The sequence below is a fragment of the Pseudorca crassidens genome, chromosome 6, assembly GCF_039906515.1.
Source record: "Pseudorca crassidens isolate mPseCra1 chromosome 6, mPseCra1.hap1, whole genome shotgun sequence".
Classification (NCBI taxonomy): domain Eukaryota; kingdom Metazoa; phylum Chordata; class Mammalia; order Artiodactyla; family Delphinidae; genus Pseudorca; species Pseudorca crassidens.
In genome coordinates, this window is record NC_090301.1 from 50,483,131 (window position 1) to 50,507,616 (window position 24,486).

At 37.0% G+C, this 24,486-nt stretch overlaps 1 protein-coding gene across 1 annotated transcript in view; it reads right to left on the bottom strand.

Moving 5' to 3' along the window:
• The window catches only part of DNAJC10 (DnaJ heat shock protein family (Hsp40) member C10), a 59,456-nt gene extending 47,501 nt beyond the window's left edge, over nucleotides 1-11,955 (bottom strand). The window contains exons 1-6 of the mRNA XM_067741278.1: nucleotides 11,733-11,955; nucleotides 11,125-11,175; nucleotides 9,882-10,231; nucleotides 7,872-8,034; nucleotides 5,848-5,898; nucleotides 106-188 (exon numbers count right to left, since the gene is read on the bottom strand). Coding sequence (XP_067597379.1) covers nucleotides 106-188; nucleotides 5,848-5,898; nucleotides 7,872-8,034; nucleotides 9,882-10,085 — 501 coding nt within the window. The 5' untranslated portion in view covers nucleotides 10,086-10,231; nucleotides 11,125-11,175; nucleotides 11,733-11,955. The remainder of the gene's footprint in view (nucleotides 1-105; nucleotides 189-5,847; nucleotides 5,899-7,871; nucleotides 8,035-9,881; nucleotides 10,232-11,124; nucleotides 11,176-11,732) is intronic.
• Nucleotides 11,956-24,486: the final 12,531 nt, after the last annotated feature.

Below are 24,486 nucleotides of genomic sequence, written 5' to 3' on the forward strand. Positions count from 1 at the left end.
TATAGTTACTACTAATAGAAAAAACACTCAAATTTAAAAAAACACTCAAATAACAGATCAGTTGTGAATAGTAAAACTTTAAATCAGGATGTAAAAAATACGTACTGTGGGAGCTAAATCATGGCAGTGTGAACACCCTGGGGAGTAAAAGTTCACAAACCACAGTTCTCCAGAATTAACAGCAGCATCTGAAAGTACATAAAACCAAAACAACTTAGAACAACCAAAACAACCAATTTACTACAGGTTTGTACCTATTTTAGTTAAAAATTTTCCTTGAGATCAGAATGAAAAAAAGTCATATATTTCTCACACTGCCTTTATCATTTTCTGTATAATTTTTTCTGTAAGAAGAAAACGTACTATTTCAACTGTCAAACTAACAATACCTTTTTTTTTTTTTGACTCTTCCAAGCCCTACTTGAATAAGAAGCAACCTTCAACTGCATGATCAATGTCACCAAGAAGCTGTAAAAAGAAAGGAAGCAACAAAAGAAAGCAAGAGCCAAACCTGATGACAGTCTGTGTGGTTGAGAGAAATGAAGAGAAACAGTGTGAGAGACTGACATTTAAGCTCTTCTACTATCTGCAGCACTGGTTAAGCACACAGTCAATCAATTCTGACAGCTACTCCAGATTCTGAAAGAATGAAGAGACCTACATGACATAGTAAGGACTGTGGGGATTAAATCTAATCTTTGCTCTTAATAAGACATTTTCCTTGGAAAACTGTGTTATTTGAAATATTGGATCAAAGTTTTTAACAATTCAAAACATGAATACATATTTGCTAATAGATCTGAACACTACATAATATCTACCCAACAATACATTATACGTTATAATCTAATCTATAAGAGGACCTGATATAAACAAAATTTATTCATTTAAAAATTTTATCGTTGTAAGGATGTGCTCTGTCAAGATAAAAAAGTTAAGAAAATTTGCTTTAAGTTAGAGTCTCCATGTAATTCCATATGAAAATCACTTATCAGTAATTTTTAAAGAAAATATTTTCTAAGTTATAATAAATTATACCAAGACATCAAAACATGCACACTATTCTAAATATGTGTAACTGATTCAGATTAATTAGTAACATGCACAATAATGTTCACCTACATTTCAGTTACAAGACACACATATCTATGTGAAAAACAGTTAAACCATACATTACAAGCAAAGTGTATACATTAGGATTTTATCAGCTGTTCTTTGGCAAAGGTTAGAAAGTCTGACAAACAGACCACTCTATCTAGGTTGTCAAAACAATTGCCATGCTGACTTAGATCAACTGGTATGAATTTAGGTAAAATCTTATATGTTCTCGGCCCCTTTCCTCTGGGACCTCTATGATGCAAATGTTAGTACACATGATGTTGTCCCAGAGGTCTCTTAAACCGTCCTCATTTCTTTCTACTCTTTTTTCATTTTCCTGTTCAGCTTCAGTGATTTCCACTAATCTGTCTTCCAGCTTGCTGATCCATTCCTCTGCATCATCTAATCTACTGTTGATTCCTTCTAGTGTATTTTTTCATTTCAGTTATTGTATTCTTCATCTGTTTGGTTGTTCTTTATATTTTCTAACTCTTTGTTCAAAAACTTCTAACTTCTCACTCTGTTCATTCAATCTTCTCCCAAATTCTTTGAACATCTTAACAATATATTTAAAGTGATGAAAGGGAAAAACCTATAACCAAGAAGACTACACAGCAAGGCTTTCATTAAGATTTGAAGGACAGGGCTTCCCTGGTGGCGCAGTGGTTGAGAGTCTGCCTGCCGATGCAGGGGACACAGGTTTGTGCCCCGGTCCGGGAAGATCCCACATGCCGTGGAGCGACTGGGTCTGTGAGCCATGGCCACTGAGCCTGCGCGTCCAGAGCCTGTGCTCCGCAACGGGAGAGGCCACAACAGTGAGAGGCCCACGTACCGCAAAAAAAAAAAAAAGATTTGAAAGACAGATCAAAAGTTTTACAGAGAAGCAAAAGCTAAAAGGTCGTCACCATGAAACCTGCTTCACAAGAAATGTTACAGGGACTTACCTAAGTGAAAAAGAAAAGGCCACAACTAGAAAAATGAAAATTATGGAAGAAAAAAAATCTCATTGTTAAAGTCAAATATACAATAAAGGTAGTAAATCAGCCATGTATAAAGCTAGTAGAAAGGTTAAAAGACAAGTAGTAAAATATATACTCAATAAATAAGGAATATAAAAACAAAAAGATATAAAATATGACGTCAAAGTCAGTAAATGTGGTGGAGGAGGGAGTAAAAATGCAGGGCTGTTAAAATTAGTTAATAAGCACACACACAGAGACTGCTACGTACAGTGTGTGGAGTAGTCAACGACTATGTGGTATCTTTGTATGGTGACATATCATATCAGACTTACTGTAGTGATCACTTTGAAATGTACAGAAACACCAAGTCACTATGTTGTGTAACAGGAACTAACACAGTGTTGTATGTCATTACACTTCAGAAACAAAACTCACAGAAAAAGAGATCAGGTTTATGGTTACCTGAGGCGGGGGTCGGAGGGAAGGAGAGTTGGATGAAGGTGGTCAAAAGGTACAAACTTCTAGTTACGAGACAAATAAGTACTAGGAATGGAATGTACTACATCATAAATATAATCAACAATGCTGTATATCATATATAAAGTTGTTAGCAAATCCTGAGAGTTCCATTACAAGAAACCATTTTTTTCCTATTTCTTTAATTTTGTATCTGTATAAGATAACGAATATTTACTAAACTTATTTTGATCACCATTTCACGATGGATGTATGTCAAATCATGCTGTACACCTTAAACTTATACAGTACTGTATGTCAGTTATATCTCAATAAAACTGGAAGGGAAAAAAATAATGGCATTTAATTTGACACAAAACCTTATTTAAAGTGGGAAAAAAAAATGTCTCCCATCTTGGTACTTTGTTTTCATAGACTACTAACTTGTTTGCCCAGTTCCCACTATTATTAAAAATATTTTTAATACTGTATTATCAAAGCTCAATGGGATGTTTTTGCATAACCCAGTAACTCAGAATAGAACAAGTATATTTCAAAATGTGATTTTCAGCTTCTAAACTACACAACTATAGCTAATGTCTGTTAATATTTATGTGATTATAGCTAATAGCTTCTGTTAGCCTAGAAAAATGTAAAAAAAGGCAGAAGTGCTTTGAGTTCCTCTTTAATTTCTTGAGCTTGTCTTCAAAAGGAGAATGTATTGTGTGGGTACCACTCAAAATGACTACTGTTAAATGCAAGATGTTCTTTGCTTTTGCAGATACTATTTTTAGAACTTGTTTTAATAACTGCGTAATACTGTTCTGTGACATATAAAAAGATAATATGCATCATGTTTAATGGGAAGGATAAGAACTTCAAAGTGAAGTTTATTAGTCACATTTTTTCTTCTGTACTATAGTTGAACACTTCAGAGTTCCACTCCTGATAAAAGTGAACTATGTAATTTGGATTAACTCTTCCACTACAACTTCAGAACTGGACAAAATACAAAAGACTTCTGTTGAAAGCATCAGAGAGTTACCAATGTAGAGAAGAATTACAGGGCCCAGGAATGGGAGGAGGTAGAAATCAGGGGGGCACTGTTTGCCAGGAGGTAGTTGATAGGCAAGAAACTGAGCAGAGCTTTCAATAGATTCACGAGACTAGAGGGACAAAGATGGAGTTCAGGGCACACGTAGAGAAGGGTCCTGTAAATAAAGATGAATGGAAGGAGACCAGTCCTGTACAAGTACAAAGCTCAGCTTTTGAATAATTTCAGTCTCTGTTTGGATAAAGCTGATCTGAGATTGTTAGTGACCCTAGTCAGAAGAAAATATAACTTCTCTCTGGAGCAAGAGAATGTACAAAACTTAAAAATAACTCCATAATTGTTTATATAATTAGTTACACAAAAGACCAGATTAAGTGACCCAAACCAATAGAAACTACTGGTAATGGAAAGAGACCCACAAGCAAGTATGCTAATGTGATATTTACATAGGCACAAGTTGATACAACTATCTATCCTTATTTATCGTCCTCCCTAGGCTTCTTCAGCTAAAACTTAAGGATCAGCTTGTCTTAGCCTAGTAATACACAGGGTAGTATTAGAGTTCAGACTGAATAGTGGCAACTTTGCACCGAACCTATCAATGTCAGTTAATTATTTCTGAAAAACTGTCTCTAAGGTTTTGTGACTGTTAATTAATTCTTAACTACTATTTGGAGTTCCATATGAATTATTAGCAGTTCTTAACCTTTTCTCTATAAGGACAAATTTGAAAAAGTTTGAACCCATGTGCAATACAACCATCAGGAAAGTCTTTCATTCTGGGTGGATTCATGGATTAGTCAGCTTGCAGGTTTTGTTCAGTTTCTCTAATTCGATCTCTAATTCCAAAGTTTTCTGCCCCACAGGACCACAAAATACTTACTGATTGACTAGCAGATGAGAGACAATAACCACAGAAAAACCAACAGGTTCATATAACTACAGTCCAAAAAGTTATGATTCTGCAAGCTTGTGACATGGGTGTCGGTTCTGTCTACCAACAATACAAATGAATCAAATTATCCTCCATTTCCTCTGTAGAGAAGACACACTCATTTTCCTTAGAGCTTGTTCAAGTGTTCACTACAAGACTTTTAACAAAATAATGTACTGAACAGCTACCTTGTAGGCCTGAACTCGCCAACATGATATACAAAGTAAGAATCCGATGCAATTCTTGCTTAGAAGGAACTGTACAGAAACAAGTGACTGCAACACATTGTTTATGATGATAACATGAGAAATTATATAAATCTATTTTGCATCTAGTATGCTATTTTAGTTTTCTAAATTAAATGAGACTGTAACATAGCAAAATAAAATTGAAATATGATTTGAGGTAAAATATACTGGTTTGAAGTAGAAAAGAATATTTTATTACAAGTGTACAAATTTGAAAATGTAAGAATCTTTTAGGTTTTCTACAATGCAATGCAAAGTGCAGAAGTATATTTTTATATCCATTTTCACACAAATCACAGATCAAATTAAATCTGCTTCCAAAAATAACCACATACTTATTCAAAACCCTGAAATATAAAAGTTCTAAAACCAGAAGTATTTCTGCAAGTTTGCAGGAAGCTCACCTGGCATACAAACCTATCCTGAACTGATATGGGGGCTATGTGTTATTTTTACTTCTTTTATTTAGTATACACACTTATGCATTTCACTGCTATTTTTAAAAAAATAGTATACTGCCCCACATTCTAAGAACTTTTTTATCAGTGCTAATATTTTTATTTTGTTCTCATCCAGCTTTTATCCTCTATGCATATATGTGTATACCTTTTGTATGATTTGTATTATACTGCATACACAATTTTGTATTAGGCTTTTTTTTTTACATAACTACTCTTAAATATAAACACTTTTTAATAATGTGAAAAAATATAGAAAGAAGAATAAATATTGGTTCATTATTTCAAATGTGTCAATTATATACAAACACACACGTACAGAATGTTAAGGATGTTGCTAGCTCTTCTAAGGTTTCATTTCAACTGCCAAATGAGAGGAATAATTATTGTTGCTAATACACAGAATGTCATAAAAGTTCACTGACATAATGGAAAGAAAAGGTGATGATGACAATAAAAGAAACTACGTGAAAACCTCAACTATGGTTATAGAACATTATTTAAAATACAGTATATACCATATTACCTTGCTAAAATTTTAAAAATTTCTAAATTCTAAATACATTTGTCCTTGAGCATTTTAGTTAGGAGACTGGTCTTGAACTAGCTTTGGAAAATCATATACCCACAAACTTACCGAATTCTCTTCTATCCAACGTTATGATTTCAGGATCATCGTCATAAATACCTATTTTGAGAAGTACATAAAATTATAGTTAAAACTTCATCATAAAAATAAATTACCACATGAAAGATGTTACTTATTTTTGTTTCAATCATCAAAAATCATATTGCTATACTAAATCTCCAAGTGGAAGAATATGCAACACACTAAGAGAAAAGCAAAGAGTAATAATACCATTGGTGATACATTTAAAGAGTATCAAAAGAAATCAGTTTCCTGATATGGACTGTCATGGGGTGTGTGTGTCTGTGTGTGGCAGGGGGTGGGGATTCCCAATATTCACACAATGTCATCTCCACAGAAAATTTCTGTTATACGTTTTTTAAAAAAAGTTTTTATTTTGAAATAATTATAGACTTGCAGGAAATTGTAAAAACAGTTCAGAGTCCTACTTATCTTTCATCCAGCTTCCCCTAATGGTGACATACTATGTAATTTTAGTACAATATCCAAACCAGGAAATTGGCACTAGTACATTACTGTTAACTAGATTACAGACCTCATTCACTTTCAGACTGCATGTTTTTTTTTAATGTGTTATCGTTTAAAAATATTTTGTATTACTAAAAGTCTTATATAATTAGAATACTTGAAGAGGTAGAAGCAAACTTAAGTAAATATAAATTTTATTTATAATAATAATTAACACCAATGTGAGAAAGTTTCTCATTACTACATAAATTATCTAAATATTAGTGATGGATATATACCAGGGGTTAGTAAATATTTTAGATTTTGTGGGACATATGGTTTCTGTCACAGCTATTCAACTCTGCCCCTGAAGTGTGAAAAATAATATGTAGATAAATGAACAAAACTGTATAAATAAAACTTTATTTACAAAAGCAGGTGGCAGGCTGGACTTAGTCTGTGAAATATAGATTGCTGACACCTGTTATAGACTATTAAGCTATAGTGATTATACCTGAAAATACTATTTTGAAAAGTCAGTCTTGAGAAACAAATACTCCAGATATAAAGTGCAAATATTTTATTTAGTCTAAGATAAAAGCATACTTCAGTTCTCTGACTGCATTTGAGGCTAATTAAGAGAGACTGTAAACATTATGTGTTACCCTTAAAACAATCAAGAGAGACTACTGGGTACCGGAATGCTCCCTCTTTGCTTGACACCTGTATTTACTTTCCCCCTCCCTCAATCTCTTTAACTTGTTTACTCTCTCTGCTCTTGTCTCATTTCTCATTCCTGTCAATACCTTCAATCATTATTAATCATTACTAATTAAGAAGAATGGCATTTCTACTGAAGTGACCACTATTAAAGGAAACTTCAGTCTTCCTTGGAAAATATGATGCTCTAAAAATACTGAAAGGCTTCAGTATTTAACTTCTAATACAAATATTTTTAAGAATTAAATAACAATCCTTATTTTAAAAGTATTTAGCAAGATTATGACCAAAACACCTTCATATTTATACAGATACCTACATACTACTTGACTTTCCTTTTGAATACCACTCTCATGTTATATTAAAAAGAAGGTCAATGGGGGGCTTCCCTGGTGGCTCAGTGGTTAAAAATCTGCCTGCCCATGCAGGAGACATGGGTTCGAGCCCTGGTCCGGGAAGATCCTACATGCTGCAGAACAACTAAGCCCGTGCGCCACAACTACTGAGCCAGCGGTGTACAGCCTGCGAGCCACAACTACTGAGCCTGTGTGCCACAACTACTGAAGCCCGCGCGCCTAGAGCCCGTGCTCCCAACAAGAGAAGCCACCACAATGAGAAGTTTGCGCACCACAACAAAGATTAGCCCCCACTCACCGCAACCAGAGAAAAGCCCACGTGCAGCAACAAAGACCCAACGCAGCCAAAAATAAAATAAATTAAAAAAAAGGTCAAGGGGACACATGTTAACTATGTAATAGTTTATACATTAGCTAAGTGGTGAAACAAAATTTTCTAAATTTACTCGAATAAACAATAATTTCATAAGGAATATCATATCATCTTACCAAAATCATAACGATAATAATTCCAGCTTTCATACTGGCCTCCTTGATTATCTGCAAGTCCCTTTTCTCCATATTTGTCATACTTTTTCCGCAGATCTTCATCTTTGAGTACTTCATATGCTCTGTTTATTTTCAAAAAGTCACTATGTGCATCTGGGTTATTCTATTAAAAAATATTAGATATAATATTTGTTTCAGACACACAATCGATTTAACTTAATCCTGAGATTTCTGTGTGAACAGATACCAAGATAAGGAGGAGTAGTACAATATGAAATGGGTGCTCATGCTTTGAAATAAAAAAGTCAAAAAGTATTTCTAAAGAACTCCAATCTTAAAAAATACGAAAGTAGGGGCTTCCCTGGTGGCGCAGCTGTTGAGAGTCCGCCTGCCGATGCAGGGGACACGGGTTTGTGCCCTGGTCCGGGAAGATTCCACATGCCGCGGAGCGGCTGGGCCCGTGAGCCATGGCCGCTGAGCCTGCGCTCCGCAGCGGGAGAGGCCACAACAGTGAGAGGCCCTCGTAAAAAAAAAAACAAAAAAAACCCAAAAAAAACGAAAGTAATAGAAATGAGAATTGATGCTTCAAAAGGTTGATAGAGGTGGTCATCAAATATAAGTCACTACTTCTAAGAGATGCAACAGAAAAAACTGACTAATGAACCCTTGGAAACACTTAATATTGTAAATATTATGTGTTACCCTTAAAACAACCACAAAGAAATTTGTAGGTTATTTTTCTATTTGAGGCAAAACTCAGTACTTTAAGTAAAAAAAAGTTATGTACTCCAATCTATCAGATAATGACATAAGGACTAATATCAGAGTAACAATTCAAAAGTGGATTAATACGTTTCATTTGTTACTGTTTCATAGAATTGTTTTTTGAAGAATGTTTTCATCTAAATAATAGTTCGTTGTAAGTGGTCTACCATCTTTCATGTAGAAACTTAAAAGAAATAATTCTTTTATTCAGAAAGAAAAATTCTTTTATTTCAGAAAGAAAAAATTCTGAAATTTTAAAGAAAAATCTGAAAAAATGAAAACCCTAAACACAATACAATGTCGATCTCAAGAAAAGATTACCAATTAACAAGAGTTTTAGAGAAATACTGATTCTATTGCTCAGCTTTATGTAATCAAAATAAAATAATCCTATTTAAAATTCTATCTAGGGACTTCCCTGGTGGCCTAGTGGTTAGGATTCTAGGCTTTCACTGCAGTGGCCGGGGTTCAATCCCTGGTCAGGGACTGAATCCGTGGTGAGGCCAAAAATAAAACATAAAAAATAAATAAAAATAGTAAAAAAACAAAAAAAAACAAAAACTGCAGTTACTGAAATTAACAGTAAAAAAAAATTCTATCTAGATATAATTAAATCTTTCTCCTTGATGAGTATCAAATCTCATTAAGAAAAAAATGAATGAGATAAATTATAAAAATACCTTAAGAATGAAAACTAATACAGTTTTGAAGGATTACATCATAGGATACATAATCAAATATTTATGATTGGAATTAACTGGATTTGGCTGCTCCCAAGTTTTAATTTATAATACTTTCTGACTCTGTTCTTAGACTTGCACATGGGAGAAAATAGTTAAAGTTGAAACATACTATTATTAGCTATTACTGCCATTTTTAGCAAGACATACCCTCTAAGTTCTAAGGAAATAATTTTTGTCACTGTTCTAAAATACTTGATTTTAAACTACTTTACTAAGAAATCTACTGCTTTGTGATTAACATCTGTAATATAACTGTTGGAAATTAGTTTTCAAATTAAGAGAGAACTGTATTTTTGGTACTGACATTCCTTTACACTATTCTGAACTTAGAACATTTTGCTTCTTCTGTTTTTAGTACAGAAGTTGAATTATGATTTTTGACGTGATTGTTCTTAAGCATTTTGAGCACTTATTTAAAATAATTCTTTAAATAATTTAAATACATACCAAAACTTACTAAAACACATTAATTAGATATGTTTAAAAAGAAATTTTTACCTACCGGGTTTTTATCAGGATGTAGCTTCAATGCCAATTTCTTGAAAGCCTGTCTTATTTCCCTACTGCTTGCAGTTTTGGATACACCAAGTAAACTGTAAAAATCCTGATCTGTACCCACTAAAATGGCCATATACACTATTAGAAAACAGAGCATGACCCTTTTCAAGTCTCTGAGATAGTCATCTTTATTTAACCAGACTCCCATTGTTTTTCTTGTCCAAGTTCTGACTCAAGTGAACATTAAGATAATGCCACTGGTTCCGGTTGATGTAATATGCAAATCTGAGAACTTCTGTCCACATTACTCCAAAGGTGAAACAGGTATCATGAATTTTTCCCCAAAATGTTAATCTGAAGAGAGAAAATCAGGTAGTTGAAATACATTAATAAAAAACCAAACACATCATTAACGCTATTTACTAAATAACATGGCCAGCAATAAAATCTCCAGTAAATGACAAATCAGGCTCTGTTCTTTGGGGGCCCCCTTCACTGCTTCCGTTATCTAGGTAGCCAGATTCGTGAGATCACTCAAGGTAGCAGATAAAGGTAAAAGGTAGCTAGTGAGGTGGCAGCTACCTAGAACTCTTTACAAACAAACAAGTGCAGCAACTTGCTCTATCAGCACCAGACCACAAGGGGGGAGAATGGGGGGAAAGCTATTTCCTTCCATCTTCTACCCAGCTTAAGCTTGCCTCTTTTGATGTGCTTCCTTTTTGGTTATTTCTTCACCCCTTTAAGGCTATTCAGTTTTCATTTTAATCAAATTTCACTTGTAGGAAATACCCTTTGGGGGTACTAGAAAGAAGCAACAGATCCTTCTAAAGGGTCTGTATTTTTCATATAAACCGTCCAAGAATAGCAGTGAATTTATATTGCTGTAACAACTTACATAGTCGGACGTTTCTTCCCCTGAATTTTCTCAGAAGGTGCTTACGTTATACCTAAGTAGTTACTATTTTATAAACTAGAAGACTAATAACTGCAAGTTAACAGTAATTTTACTGCAAAGTTTACATTGGGCATTAATAAAAATAGAAAAGAAACAAAAGGAGAAAAGGAATCAGTTATTTAGACATGCTCACCTGTGTAGGGTAAAAATAAAATCAGATCACATGTAAACTTGTATACTTTATCAATAGTTCCAAACATGTCATAATGCTTCGAAAAATCTAACCTTCCTAGCATCCTCAGTTCCTTTCTTCATTTAATCTTAAATGCCTATTTAAATTTTTTTTCCTTACCTGTGAATGGTTTTGGTTCATTTCTAATCCTTTTCACGCCACCAGAAAACCCTTTGTAAAACAGAGTGATGGAGATTAATAAACATCCAGACTAAAAAAAAAAGTTTAGAATAGAGAATATATTCTCAAACACCACTTTTAGACAAGCGATGTTTGTTCCCTGCCTAGCGGTGATTCTCAGACAGCGTGGGCGTGCCTGAGGCTGTGCGCCGAGCTGCGGGGACAGGTGGAAGCTGCAGGTAAGTGCAACACTAACTCCTCGCTGCCACCACTCCAGGATGGGTTGCGGGGAGAGGGGAAAGATGGAGACACTGGGTGAAAGAGACTGTCAAGTGTTGCTGGTGTGTGAAATCTCAGGTTGGATTAGGGAGAAAGGAACCTGGATAACTGAGGGCAAAGTGAGAAATTGGAGCAAAAAGTGGGGAATTGCTGGGTGGAGGAATGGCGGTGTAGGTAGAAAGGAAGACTGGAAGCGAAAACACAATAAACCAGCCTCGAGAGTGAAAAGGAGGGGAGATTCCGGTGCACAGGCATTTAGCCCCTCCCTTCCCGGAGGGCCCAGGCCGCCGCCAGCTCCAGCAGAGCCCCGTTCCCCCGCCCATGCCCACCTCGGTGCTGCGAGGTCGTCTCCTGCAGCTACTTCCCCATCCTCAATCCCTGGCGGCGGACCCCACTAGGCCAAACACAAGCTGTGCGTGCGGTAAGGAAGCACGCACTTCTGGCCGCTAGCCCGCAGAGCCCGAGATGTGGTAGGAGCAGCCAGCCGCACCGGCAGCGACGAGCGGCCGGTTCGGCTCGGCTCCTCGCGCGGCCGTCTCCTAGGCGAGGCGGGGCGGGGCCTGGCGCGGGGCATTGTGGGAAAGGCGTGGAGGACGCTGCTTGGGAGGACTCGTCTCAGGATCTGCGGGCGCAGTGGGGTGGGGAGGGCGGTGTAGGTTTAGGTTGACGTGGCCGTTTACGCGGAATCCGGCTCCGGCTCCGGCTCCGGCTTCAATCCGGAGCCGAAGAACACGCAATACCCACAAAGCCCGCGCCGCCGTTCCATCGCGGCTCGCTCACGCCGCGGACAGGAAGCCGGACGACAAAGTCCGCCCCCTTCTGCTCCCGTTGCTGTGGTGACGGGACCAATTTCCCCCCCTCCCCCAGAGGGCGGGTTTAGGCGTGCAATTTCCCTGTGACCCTGTTCTTCTTAAAGGGAAAGGCACAGCTGTAGAGGATTTTTCCGGTCGTTGGGTGGGTGGGGCAGAAAGGGGAATTAACTTAAGTGACATTGATAGCAGTGTCGGTCTAGAGGGCTGAAGAGGCAGTAGGAAATTTGGAAGAAATAAAAATATTTATGAGTGTGTGGGTGACAAACCTTTGAGCATTCTACAGTATTCCCTGACTTCCTAGTCATCCAAGCTGGAAACTGGGGAGTTATCCATACTCCTCTCTCCCACATTTACATCTAAATGATGTGGTATAGAAACTGCATTTTTGATCTGCAGAAATGTAACTAGAACAATGGAAGTAGCTGCATTTGCAACCATCAAAAGAGAAAACATCCTGATGAAGAGGATGCTGGCTTATGACATCAACCCTAATATAAGTTGTAATTGGTAACAATTTCATGTGTAGTAAATCAAATGTCAGCTTGTTAAAAAATGATGACCACGTAGGATCCATAGCTAAACTAATATATTGCCCGAAAGAAGAGAAAGTAGTCAGAGCAAAGGCAGAAATATTAGAAGCAGCCTAATGTAATAGTAGCTAATAAGTGCCAGGAACTGGTCTAAGCACACATGTAATTCAGTCCTCCAAGTAATCATATGACAGGGACTATTAATATATCCATTTCACAGTTGAGGAAACCAAGGTAAATATACGATAGAGCTGAGATTCACACCTGAGCAGCCTGGCTCCAGAGACTGTAATGTTAATCATTATGTCACCCTGTGAGCCACGAAAATCTTTAGAGTAAATTAAAGAGCAAAAAAGAAAACTGGAGAATCAAGCAGGGGCCAAGATTACAGTGGGTTTTATGCCATGATGAAGACATAGACTACCTTTTAGGTAATCAAAGCTTAAGGCTTTTAAGTAAGGGACTGAGATTGTATTTTAGATCATTCTGGTAGCTATTGGAGAGTGAATACAAAGGGACCATGACTGGAGAAAGGGAGAGCAGTTAGGAGAATGTTACAGAAAGAGTAAATTTGGCAAGAAAAGGTGATCAGTTGGTTGTGGGAGATAAAAGAGAGAAAGGATCTAGGGTTAACTTCTGGTTTAGGTGGCTGAGTACCACTCACAGAATGAAGATCTGTTTAGGGAGAAGATAAAGGATTCTGATTTGGATATATCTATTTCAAGTTCCCTAGATTATGTCCAAATAAAGATACACAGCAGGGTCATACTGCTCGCTGCATGACAGGCCAATAAATCAAGAGACCAGTTTTGGGGGCAAGGAAGAGCAACTTTATTCAGAAAGGCAGCAGACCAAGAACATGACAGACTTGTGTCCCAAAAAACCATCTTGCCTGAGTTAGAATTCAGCCTTCTTTTATACTAAAAGGGGAGGGAGTAAAGTCAAACATTTCCTGGTTCTGGTCAACCTCCAGAGGGGATGTGTTAATTTCTTCCTTGCAGTCATTCACAGGTGGGCCTGGTCAGGATGTTTCCTGTGAGCTCTACAAAGGTATTTTACCTTAATGCTCCTTACCTGGGAGGCAGGGTTCCCAGAGATGGGCATTATGTGTAATTTAAGCTTATAGGCAACATCCCTTTAGTGATTAACTTGTTATAGAATACAACGGTTCTTCCCTATTACATAACCATCAGGGAAATGCAAATCAAAGCCACAATGAGACAACACCTCACACCTGTTAGAATGACTATTGTTATAAAGATAAGAGATAACAAATGCTGGAGTGGATATGGAGAAAAAGGAACCCTTGTGCACTGTTCGTGGGAATCTAGATTGGTATAGCCACTATGGAAACCAGTACCGAGGTTCCTCAAAAAGCTAAAAATAGAACTACCATGCGATCCAGCAATTCTGCTTCTGGGTATTTATCAGAATAAGATGAAAACACTAATTAGAAATGACATATGCATCAATATGTTCACTGCAACATTATTTACAATAGCTAAGATATGGAAAGAGCCTAAATGTCCACTGAAGGAGGAATAGATAAGAAAAATATGTATATATAGTGGAATATTATTCAGCCATAAAAAAGAATGAAATATTGCCATTTGAGACAACATGAACGGTCTTTGAGGGCATTATGCTAAGAGTAATAAGTTGGCAGAGAAAGACAAATACTGTATGATCTCACTTATATGTGCATTCTAAAAAAATCCCCAAAACAAAAAACCAAGCTCTGCATAGATACAGAGTACAGATTGGTGGTTGCCTGAGGCTGGGGGTAGGAGGGTTGGTGAAATGCGGGAAGGAGTCAAAAGGTGCAAACCTCCAGTTATAAAATAAATAAATCCTGAAGACGTAATGTACAGCAGGGTGACTATAGTGAATAATACTGTATTGGGTATTTGATTGCTAGAAGAGTAGATCTTAAAAGTTCTTATCACAAGAATAAACTTCTTTAAAATTCTTATTGTGGCAATCATTTCACAATATATAGAAATATCAAATCATTATGTTGTACACCTGAAACTAATATAATGCTGCCAGTGAATTCTACCTTAATTTTAATAAAAAGAATATAAGCTCCACGAAGACAGAAATTTTTGTTTGCTTTAGTTACTGTCAGTTATGCCAGTTCTTCCTGGCATATGGTAGGTACTAAATACATTTTTTCTGGAATAAAACAAGTTAATTTGAAAAGTGATCTGAAAAAGAAGAGCTCATCAAGGAGTCAAAAATGAGATGACTAGATATATTCAAAAACAACTGAACATGAAGGAAGTTAATGAGAATGATTCAGCTAAGATACTGACTAAAACTTGTTAATTGGGTCTGGCAGTTAGGTTATAGCCATCACAGAAAGCACAATTTTAGTGGGTGGTAAGGGTGGAAGCCAGATTGCAGTGGACTGGAGATTGGATGGGAGCTGAGGAAATGGAAATTGTAAGTCAATAGGAATCTACTGAAAGTCTGGATAAAGAGAGAGGCAGGTAAACTTATTGCAATTCAAGGAGGATATGGATTCAAGAGAGGAAATGCTTTAGGCTTGAAAAGACTTAAACAAGTTTAAAAGCTGGTTAGGAGCCAAAAAAGAGAGGGAGGCTGCAGATATAGGAGAGAGTCAAGGGCCCAAGTGAATGGATTGATCATAAACAGTTCATTTATTCATTAACATTGTTTATTGTCCTCTGGGCTAGGTCCTTGGGGTAAAGTGGTGAGCAAAGTTATAACTCTGCCCCAAAGAAGTAGGATAATGGAGGACACATTAATTTTTTATTCAAGCAAGTCTATAATTATGAAGGGAAAATATATAGTGCTGTGAGAGTAAATAACGGAGAACTGACCTTTGGGGAGCAAAGTGGTTGAAAAGGTATTACCAAAATAAATGAAATAAAATAAAAAAGAAATTTAATGTATATGGGCAAGGAATTAGAGAATGTTTTAGGCAAAGGGAAGAGCAAGTGCATGGCCTTTGTACTTGAATAGTCCATGGGTTGATTGAGGATCAAAAAGAACAGAATGCAGTGAGCCTAAAGGAGAGAGAGAGTCAGCAGGATGACCCTGCTAAAGTACACAGGGACAAGATCATGCAAAGTCTTAATAGTTCATTTTAGGGATTCTTGTCTCTTTTCCTAAGAGCAATAAAAAGTCACAGCCAGTTTTAGACAGTGGAATATCATCATCATCATTGTTATTGTTATGATTTTACTTTAAAAAATTTGGGAACAATCTCAATGTTACAAAAAATTTCAAAGTTTCTTTGTTTTCCTCAACCATTTGAGAGTAAGTTGCTGACATGTATTCCCATTGTTTCCCAAAACTATGGTGTGTATTTTTTACAGACAAAGACATTCCCCTATATACCCACAACACAATCATCAGAGAATTAACACTGATACATTATTACCATCTAATCTACTATCTAATCCTCATATTCCTTGTAGGCTTTGCAATTTGTCCCAATTATGTCCTTGTAGGATCCAGCGCAGAACGACGTGTTTCATTTAGTTGTCATAACTCCTTAGCTCCTTCAGTTAGAAACAGTTCTTCAGTTTTTCCTTGACTTTCAATATCTTGATACTTGTAAAGAGTACAGGCCAGTTATTGTATAGATGTCTCCCTTTTTTGGTTTGTCTGATGTTTCCTCATGATCAGATTTAGGTTATGCATCTTTGTCGGGAATCTAGTAGAAGTGACATTATGTTGTTTTCATTGCATATTATGATGTGGTCCCAAATCTTGATTTGTCCCATTATTAGTAGTGTTAAATTGGATCGTTTGATTAAAGAGGTTTCTGTGAGGCCTTTCCACTGTAAAGTTACATTTTTTCTCTTTGTAATTAAGAAGTGCTTTGTGGGGAGATACTTCAAAACCCTATGAATATCCTGTCGCTCCTCAAACTTTCAATTTATTCGTTAATTTATGTTATTATGGATTCATGGATTCCTATTTTGTTTAAAGGGTTAAAATCCATTATTATCATTTATTTAGATGCCCAAGTTGTTCTAGATTTGACTATTTGGAATTCTTTCAAGCTGACTTGCATGTTTCTTTGACAATCCCCATCATTTTTTGAATATGTTTCTTTTAGAGCACAGTAAGACATTCTACACTCATCCAGCACTTTTCCTGCCTCAGCCCTGATACCAGCCATTTCTACAAGAAGTCCTGATTCTTTCAGAGAATGGTATTTAGATCTTGGTGCTAACCATGCTCCATGCTTTTGGGATGCTGTTACGCCCAATTCTTACCAGTGGACAGAGGTTGGGAATACATATATGTATAGATACACACACACACACACATACACACACTTACACACATACACATGTTCACATTTACATATATATAAAACTATGAGGTCCCACCAGTACCTCCAATTCCAATATGATGCCATTTCATTTCATTCATTCTATTTTCCTCCTTTCCCTGAAAATGAGAAACCTGATTCCCATTATCCTTGATACATATGTACTTAATGTTCAATTCCCCCTATGTAACCAATCTCCCATTGCTGATGCTAGCCCCTCCCCTGTGCAGTTGCCCTCTTCATCCCACTTGGTGTCTCACATTTTATATTGGGTCGCTCTCCTGAGCAGATGCTCCACCCACTTCGTGCAGGTTCCAACCTATGCCAGGCTGCACTCCCACAGGGACACCCAGAAATGGTTGCAATATGCACTCACTTGCTCCCTCATCTCTTTTCCTTCACCCAGTATGGACACTCTCCTCACCTTGGTTGGGCTCTAACTCATGCCAGACCCACCTAATGGCTCTTGGTCTGAACTATTCAGGATGGGGAAGGGCCAGGATTATTTTTTAATAATCATTTTAGCTATAGTTTGAAGAATTTATAGTAAGAGGGCAATAGTAAATATAGGAAAACTGGCTAGGAGACTATGGCCTAGGTGTTAGGGGATAATGTCTTGAACTAGGGTGCAGTTAGTTCAGATGTAGAAAAATGAACAGATTCAAGAAAAAAGTGGGAGGTAATATACATAGGATTTGGTGATGAATTGGTCATGGCGGGGAAGAGAAAGATATCTGAAGACAGATCTCTACTTCAGATAATTAATGTCCACTTGCTTCAGAGAAACCGAAGCCTTGCCAGCTTCAGTACAATAAATCAAAACTTGATAAAATAGCTCCATCATATATGCATGAGATATGTTATAACGAGGGGACTGTTTTGTTTCATTTTATTTATTTATTTTTTATTTATTTATGGGCGTGTTGGGTCTTTGTTTCTGTGCGAGGGCTTTCTCTAGTTGTGGCAAGCGGGGGCCACTCTTCATCGTGGTGCGTGGGCCTCTCACTATCGTGGCCTCTGTTGTTGCGGAACACAGGCTGCAGATGCGCAGGCTCAGTAGCTGTGGCTCACAGGCCTAGTTGCTCTGTGGCATGTGGGATCCTCCCAGACCAGGGCTCGAACCCGTGTCCCCTGCATTAGCAGGCAGATTCTCAACCACTGCGCCACCCGGGAAGCCCTTGTTTCATTTTTAGTTCCATCTGGGGAATTGCTATTTATCTTTTAAGATCCAGTTCATGTTTCTTCTAAAAATTATTTTTCTGTGAGCCATTCAAGCATGTTTGATCACTCCATCCTTTATTATTCCATTTATCACACCATATTGTAATTACATTTCATTGGTTGGGCTAATGAATTCTTTGAGATCAGGAATCAGATATTATTTACTTTTTTTCTCACTGCCTAGCTAGAACAGTTCTTGGCACTTATTCAATACATGCATTACAATGGAATGAAGAATCAATATTTATTATGTGCAAAGAGGAAAGAATAGCCCTTTGTCTCTAAAGTCATCAGTGTCTGTCCTGGAAGGAGAGGCATGAAGAACATACATTCACATGTAGAAAAATAGTAAATGTTGAAAGAGTGATATAAACAATGTATTCCAGAGGGACTCAGTTTTGGACTCAAGTGTACAAAGTAGAATGAGAGGACAGTATAGGTGTTTCTAAATTTTAAAAAATTCTTTAATAAATTTGGAATTTTAGAACCAGGTAGAATCTTTGAGGTTGTAAAGTTTACTTCTTAAATTCATAGGGGAGGAAATGGAGGCCCAGGAATGTTGATGAGTGACTTTCCTAAAGACTCAGATGAGTCAAAATACTCATTACTCAAACGTAAATGAATGTATGGGACTACTACCTGTGTTTTTTGATTTCTTAGCCAGTATGAAATGATAATCATAATCATAATAACTGAAGCTTAATATACATTATATGTCCCAGGCACTATATCAAGCACTTTACTTATATTAACACATTCAATTGTCATAACAACTCTATGAGGTAAGTGCAATCGTTATGTCAGTTTTACAGATGAGGAAACTGAGGCTAAGAGAGGTTAAGCTACTTGCCCACTGTTGCACAGTTGGTAAGTGGTAGAAGCTGGATTCCAACCTGGGCAGTCCTGATCTGGAGTCCATAATCAGTTAATTAACTGAAGTATTTTTGATAGCTTTTATTTAATAAGGTGTTATTTTCATAATAACCTATCACAAGTGCTTGACTTTGGGGGTAAATTGTAATACTCTATTAGATCAGAACTTATTTGTAAAGACAAATTGGTTGATGTCTTAAAATCACCTACAGCACCTACTGATAGAATTGACATTCATTATGTGTGTTAAATTTAGTCGAATTTTCAGTTGCTTATATTTCTATGATAATTATAATTTCACATTTTAATCTCCAATAAACAGGTCTCCTTTTACCTACAACTGACCTTTCTTTTATGCTTATTTTATTTTATGCTTATTTTCCTATATCCCAATGTTTTGACACTACAGTTTTTAGTGTTAAAAAAGTTATGTAGTAATTAAATACTTAAACAAAAAAGTCACAATAAAACATACATAAAATGTATAACACATATAAATATACATATGTATATATACACATATCTGTATATATATTTTGTATACATTGGCTTTTCTTGGCACTAATTCCTAAATAAATAATTGCTAAATTGAATTGAAAGCAAACAAAAAGCAAATATAGGTTGACAGTCCTAATGAAATATTTTTTCTTTCTATTTTACTCGATTAAAAAATGGGGGTAGAATTCCCTGGCAGTCCAGTGGTTAGGACTCAGCACTTTCACTGAAGTGGCTAGGGTTTTTAATCCCTGGTCAAGGAACTAAGATCCTGCAAGCCATGCGGCATGGCCAAAAACAAAAAAAAAAAGAAAAGAAAAATGGGGACCAGGAGATTGGAATATAAACTGATAAAATGTGCTTGACAGTCTACCACATCCCAAATCTTTAGAGACGATAGAGATGTTTATTTAAAAATATCCAAATCATTGTTGCAGAACAAGTGCCCTCAATGGACCAGAAATTTTGAGGGATCCCTGAAATGTGGAAGACAGGAGGTGTTGAGTTAACAGAAGAAATCACTGAGCAAAGCCCAAAGGAGAAGAATGCTGCAAAATGTGAGAATGGCTCTGGATGTTATTAAGAAGAGAATGACATGGGAATGAAAGGACGTGGAGATGTTGGTTGGTTGAATCACTGAATTTAGGGTAGCTATGCAGGTGAGCCCCTGTATTGGGCATACTCAAGGCCATCCCCAAGTTTTATGATTCACTAGAATGACCCATCTGACTGAGAATGTAATTGCACTCATGGCTAAGATTTACTATAGGGAAAGAATACAAAGCAGAAACAGTAAAGGGGAAAAATGCATGAGCAGAGTCTGGAGGAAACCAGGTAACTTCCAAGAGTCCTCTCCCAGTAGGGTTCACAGGATGCACACTTCCAGCAACGAGTTGTGACAACACATGCAAAGGGTTGTGTACAAGGGAAGCTCATTAGAGACTAAGTGGCTAAGGTTTTTATTGACAACTGGGCAGGCAGGCATCCTCTGCTCGGTAGGCACCAAAATTGTAGACCGACCATCAGAAGGAAAGTAAATGTTCAGCACAAACGACATTGTTTTAGAGTTTAGGTACAGTGAGTCATTTTTATCATTTAAGGAAAGGTTTGTACCAGGAAACTGTTTACCAGCCAAGTTCCCAGACCCCAGACAAAGACCAGCTTCCCAGCAAGACTTTCCAAGGAGAGCAGTCTCCGGTTTGCTATGTTAACTCTTTTTTGCACAGCCTCTTCTAATCACTCTCTTCCAACCAATCAAGCAGTACACTGTGGAGGCATCTGCTGCCAGACAGGTACAGTGAGGGCATGAGATTTTTCAAGGTGTCAGGGAAAGGTCCTGGTTTGCTAGGAGGGAGGAGAAGAAGACATACTCAGAAAATTAATGAACGTCACTTTCCTCTCAGCAGCACATTTTCCCTTCCCTTTCTCCTTCGTGAACACAAAGGAGATCCTATCGTACATGGGAATAGCATATACATATAGGCTATCAAGAGAGTTGTAAAAACAAAGATAGCATAACTAAGAATCACCAAAATTTCAAGATCAACTCAACAAAGGAGGCACAAAACTAAGAAAAAAACCCAAAACAAATAAAAATACAACTAACAAAAGAGGGAGGACTTCCCTGGTGGTACAATGATTAAGAATCCACCTGCCAATGCAGGGGACACAGGTTCAAGCCCTGGTCCAGGAATATCCCACATGCTGCGGAGCAACTAAGCCCGTGCACCACAACTACTGAGCCTGAGCTCTAGAGCCTGCAAGCCACAACAACTGAGCCTGCGTGCCACAACTACTGAAGACCTTGCACCTAGAGCCCATGGTCCACAACAAGAGAAGCCACCCCAGTGAGAAGCCCATGCACCACAACCAAGAGTAGCCTCCGCTCGCTGCAACTAGAGAAAGCCCATGTGCAGCAACAAAGACCCAACGCAGCCATAAATTAATTAATTAATTAATTTTAAAAAGTGGAGTTAATAGTGCACACAAAGTGGGCTATGTGCATCCCAGGAGGAACACAGGTGATCTTTTGGGGGTAGGAGCAGGGAGGAAATTTTTCAACTATTTTTACCAAAAAATAATTATAAAAAATTCAACTTTACTTACGTTACTAGAATGTCAGCTACATGGAATATTGTCTGCTTTGCCTATGATATTCTAGAGGTATCTGTTAAAGAGTAGATTTTAGTATTTGTTGAAGGAATAGATGAATAAATTTAATATGTGAATTAAGAACAGCAATGTTAGGACTTCTCTGGTGGCACAGTGCTTAAGAATCCGCCTGCCAATGCAGGGGACACGGGTTTGAGCCCTGGTCCGGGAAGGTCCCACGTGCCGTGGAGCAACTAAGCCCGTGTGCCACAACTACTGAGCCTGCGGTCTAGAGCCCGTGAGCCACAACTACTGAAGCCCACGTGCCACAACTACTGAAGCCTGCGCACCTAGAGCCTGTGCTCCGCAACAAGAGAAGCCACTGCAATGAGAAGCCCACACACCGCAACAAAAAGTAGCCCCCGCGCGCCGCAACTAGAGAAAGCCCGCGCGCAGCAACGAAGGCCCAACACAGCCAAAAATAAATAAATTAAAAACAAAAAAAGAACAGCAATGTTATAGAATTTGTAAAGAAATATACTGATAAAAGTACAACCCTCATCCTCTTGTCTGCCCTGTCCCCCTCAAAAAAAAAAAAAGAAACTTGGAGACCAGGACAGGTTGTTATAACAAAGAAGCAAATTCAATGCAAATGCAAATGAAAAGTGTAATCATTAAAATAAAAATCTCAAAGATGGACCAAGTAGAGGGATGTTTACAGAAAACCAGCAAGCTAGAAGATCAAATGAGGAATTCTCTAGGAATGTAGGACACAAAGATGGATCCATTGATTTGAGAAGTTGGGAACTCTTACAGAGATTCCAAGAAGAGATGAGAGAGCAAATGCAATGTAAGAAATTTCAGACATATTTCCTACAGTAGGAGACTCAACTTTTCAGATTAATAGGACACACTGTGCTGAACAGGATGAATGAAAAACATATTTTGTGATAAAACCAGAACCTCAAAGGAAGGAACAAAATGATAAATGCTTCCAAAGAAAAAAAGCATATATGATATTCAGATTAAAGGCAAACTAAATACAAGAAGGCATTTTTCCTCAAAGTTCTGAGAGAAATGATTCTGAACTTTATTTTATGATGCTATTATAAATTTTATAATTTATATTTTTCAGTATTTTTTCTTCATTGTGAGTATACAGTAACACAATTATTTTTACTTATATCCTGCAACATCATTAAATTGACTATGGTAGGGTTTTTTGTAGGTTACACTGGATTTTCTTTGAAAAATATGTTGTGTATGAATTAAGACAATTTTATTTCTTCTTTCCAACCAATGCTTTTTATGCCTTTTTCTTGCTTTATTGTAGTGACCAGAATCTCAGTACAATGCTGAGTAGAAGTGTTGAACAGATTGTTTTTAATCTTAGGGGGAAAGCATTCAGTGTTTCACCGTTAGGTAAGATGTTAGCTATATTTTTTTTGGTAGACGACTTTTACCAAGTTAAGAAAATTCTGTTCTCTTCTTAGCTTGCTGAGAGGCTTTATTAGGAATGGATATTGAATTTTCTCGAGCGAATTGTTTATATTTATTGAGATGATCATGTTTGGGTTTTTTTCTCCCCAGTTTGTTAATATAGTGAATTAAGTTGATTGATTTTTGAATGCTAAACTGTCCTTGCATTCCTTGGATAAATTCACTTGGTCATAATACAGTTCCTCTTAATATATTGTTGGATTTGATTTTCTGAAATTTGTTTAGGATTTTCGCTTCTCTTTCATGAGGGATATTGGTTTGCAGTTTTCTGTTCTCATAATGTCTTAGTTTGGTTTTGGCATCAGTGTAATGCTGGGCTCATAGAATGAGCTGGGATGTATTCACTCCTTTTCAATTTTCTGGAAGAGTTTGTGTAGAATTGGTATTACTTCTTCCTTGAGTATTTGGTACTACTTCTTCCTTGAGTATTTGGTACAATTCACCAAAGCAGCTACCTGAGTCTAGGATTTTATTTGCGGGATGGTTTTTAACTTTGAATTCAATTTAAAAAAAGATACAGAGCTATTAAGTTTATTTCTTTTTGTTTAGCTTTTTATTTAAAAATCGTGGTACCTTCACAGGAAATTAAAAAAGAAAATACGTAGATGCTCTGTGAAGCCTTCATTCAATTTTCCCCAATGGTTATATTTTATGTAATTATAGTACAACATCAAGACAAGTAAATTGACATTGATACAATGTTTGCATAGTTTGGTGCCATTGGTGTCACTCAAGATACAGAACTATTCCATCACCACACAGAGGTCTCCTTTATGCTACCCATTTAGTCACGAGATTACCCACCCCTGCCACGTCATATCACCTCTAACCCCTGACAACCATATTTCCATCTTTATAATTTTGCCATTTTGAGATTTGATTTTCACTCAGCCTAAAACCCTTGAGATTCATTCAAGTTGTTGCAGGTGTTAATAATTTGTTCCATTAGTTTTATTTTTGAACAGTATTCCATGGTACGTTTAACCATTCATCTATTGTAGAACGTTTTGGTTGTTTCCAGTTTTGGACCTTTGCAAATGAGGTGCCATGAGTATTTGTGTGTAGTTTTTGTGTGTGTATGTAAACGTAAATTTTAATTTCTCTGGGATAATTTCCCAGAAGTGTGATTGCTGGGTTGTGTGGTAAGTATATATTGATACTTATTTTTTAAAGAAACTGGCAAACAGTTTTTCAAAGTGGCTGTACCATTAGGCATTTCTACCAGCAATTACTGAGGGTTTCTGTTGGT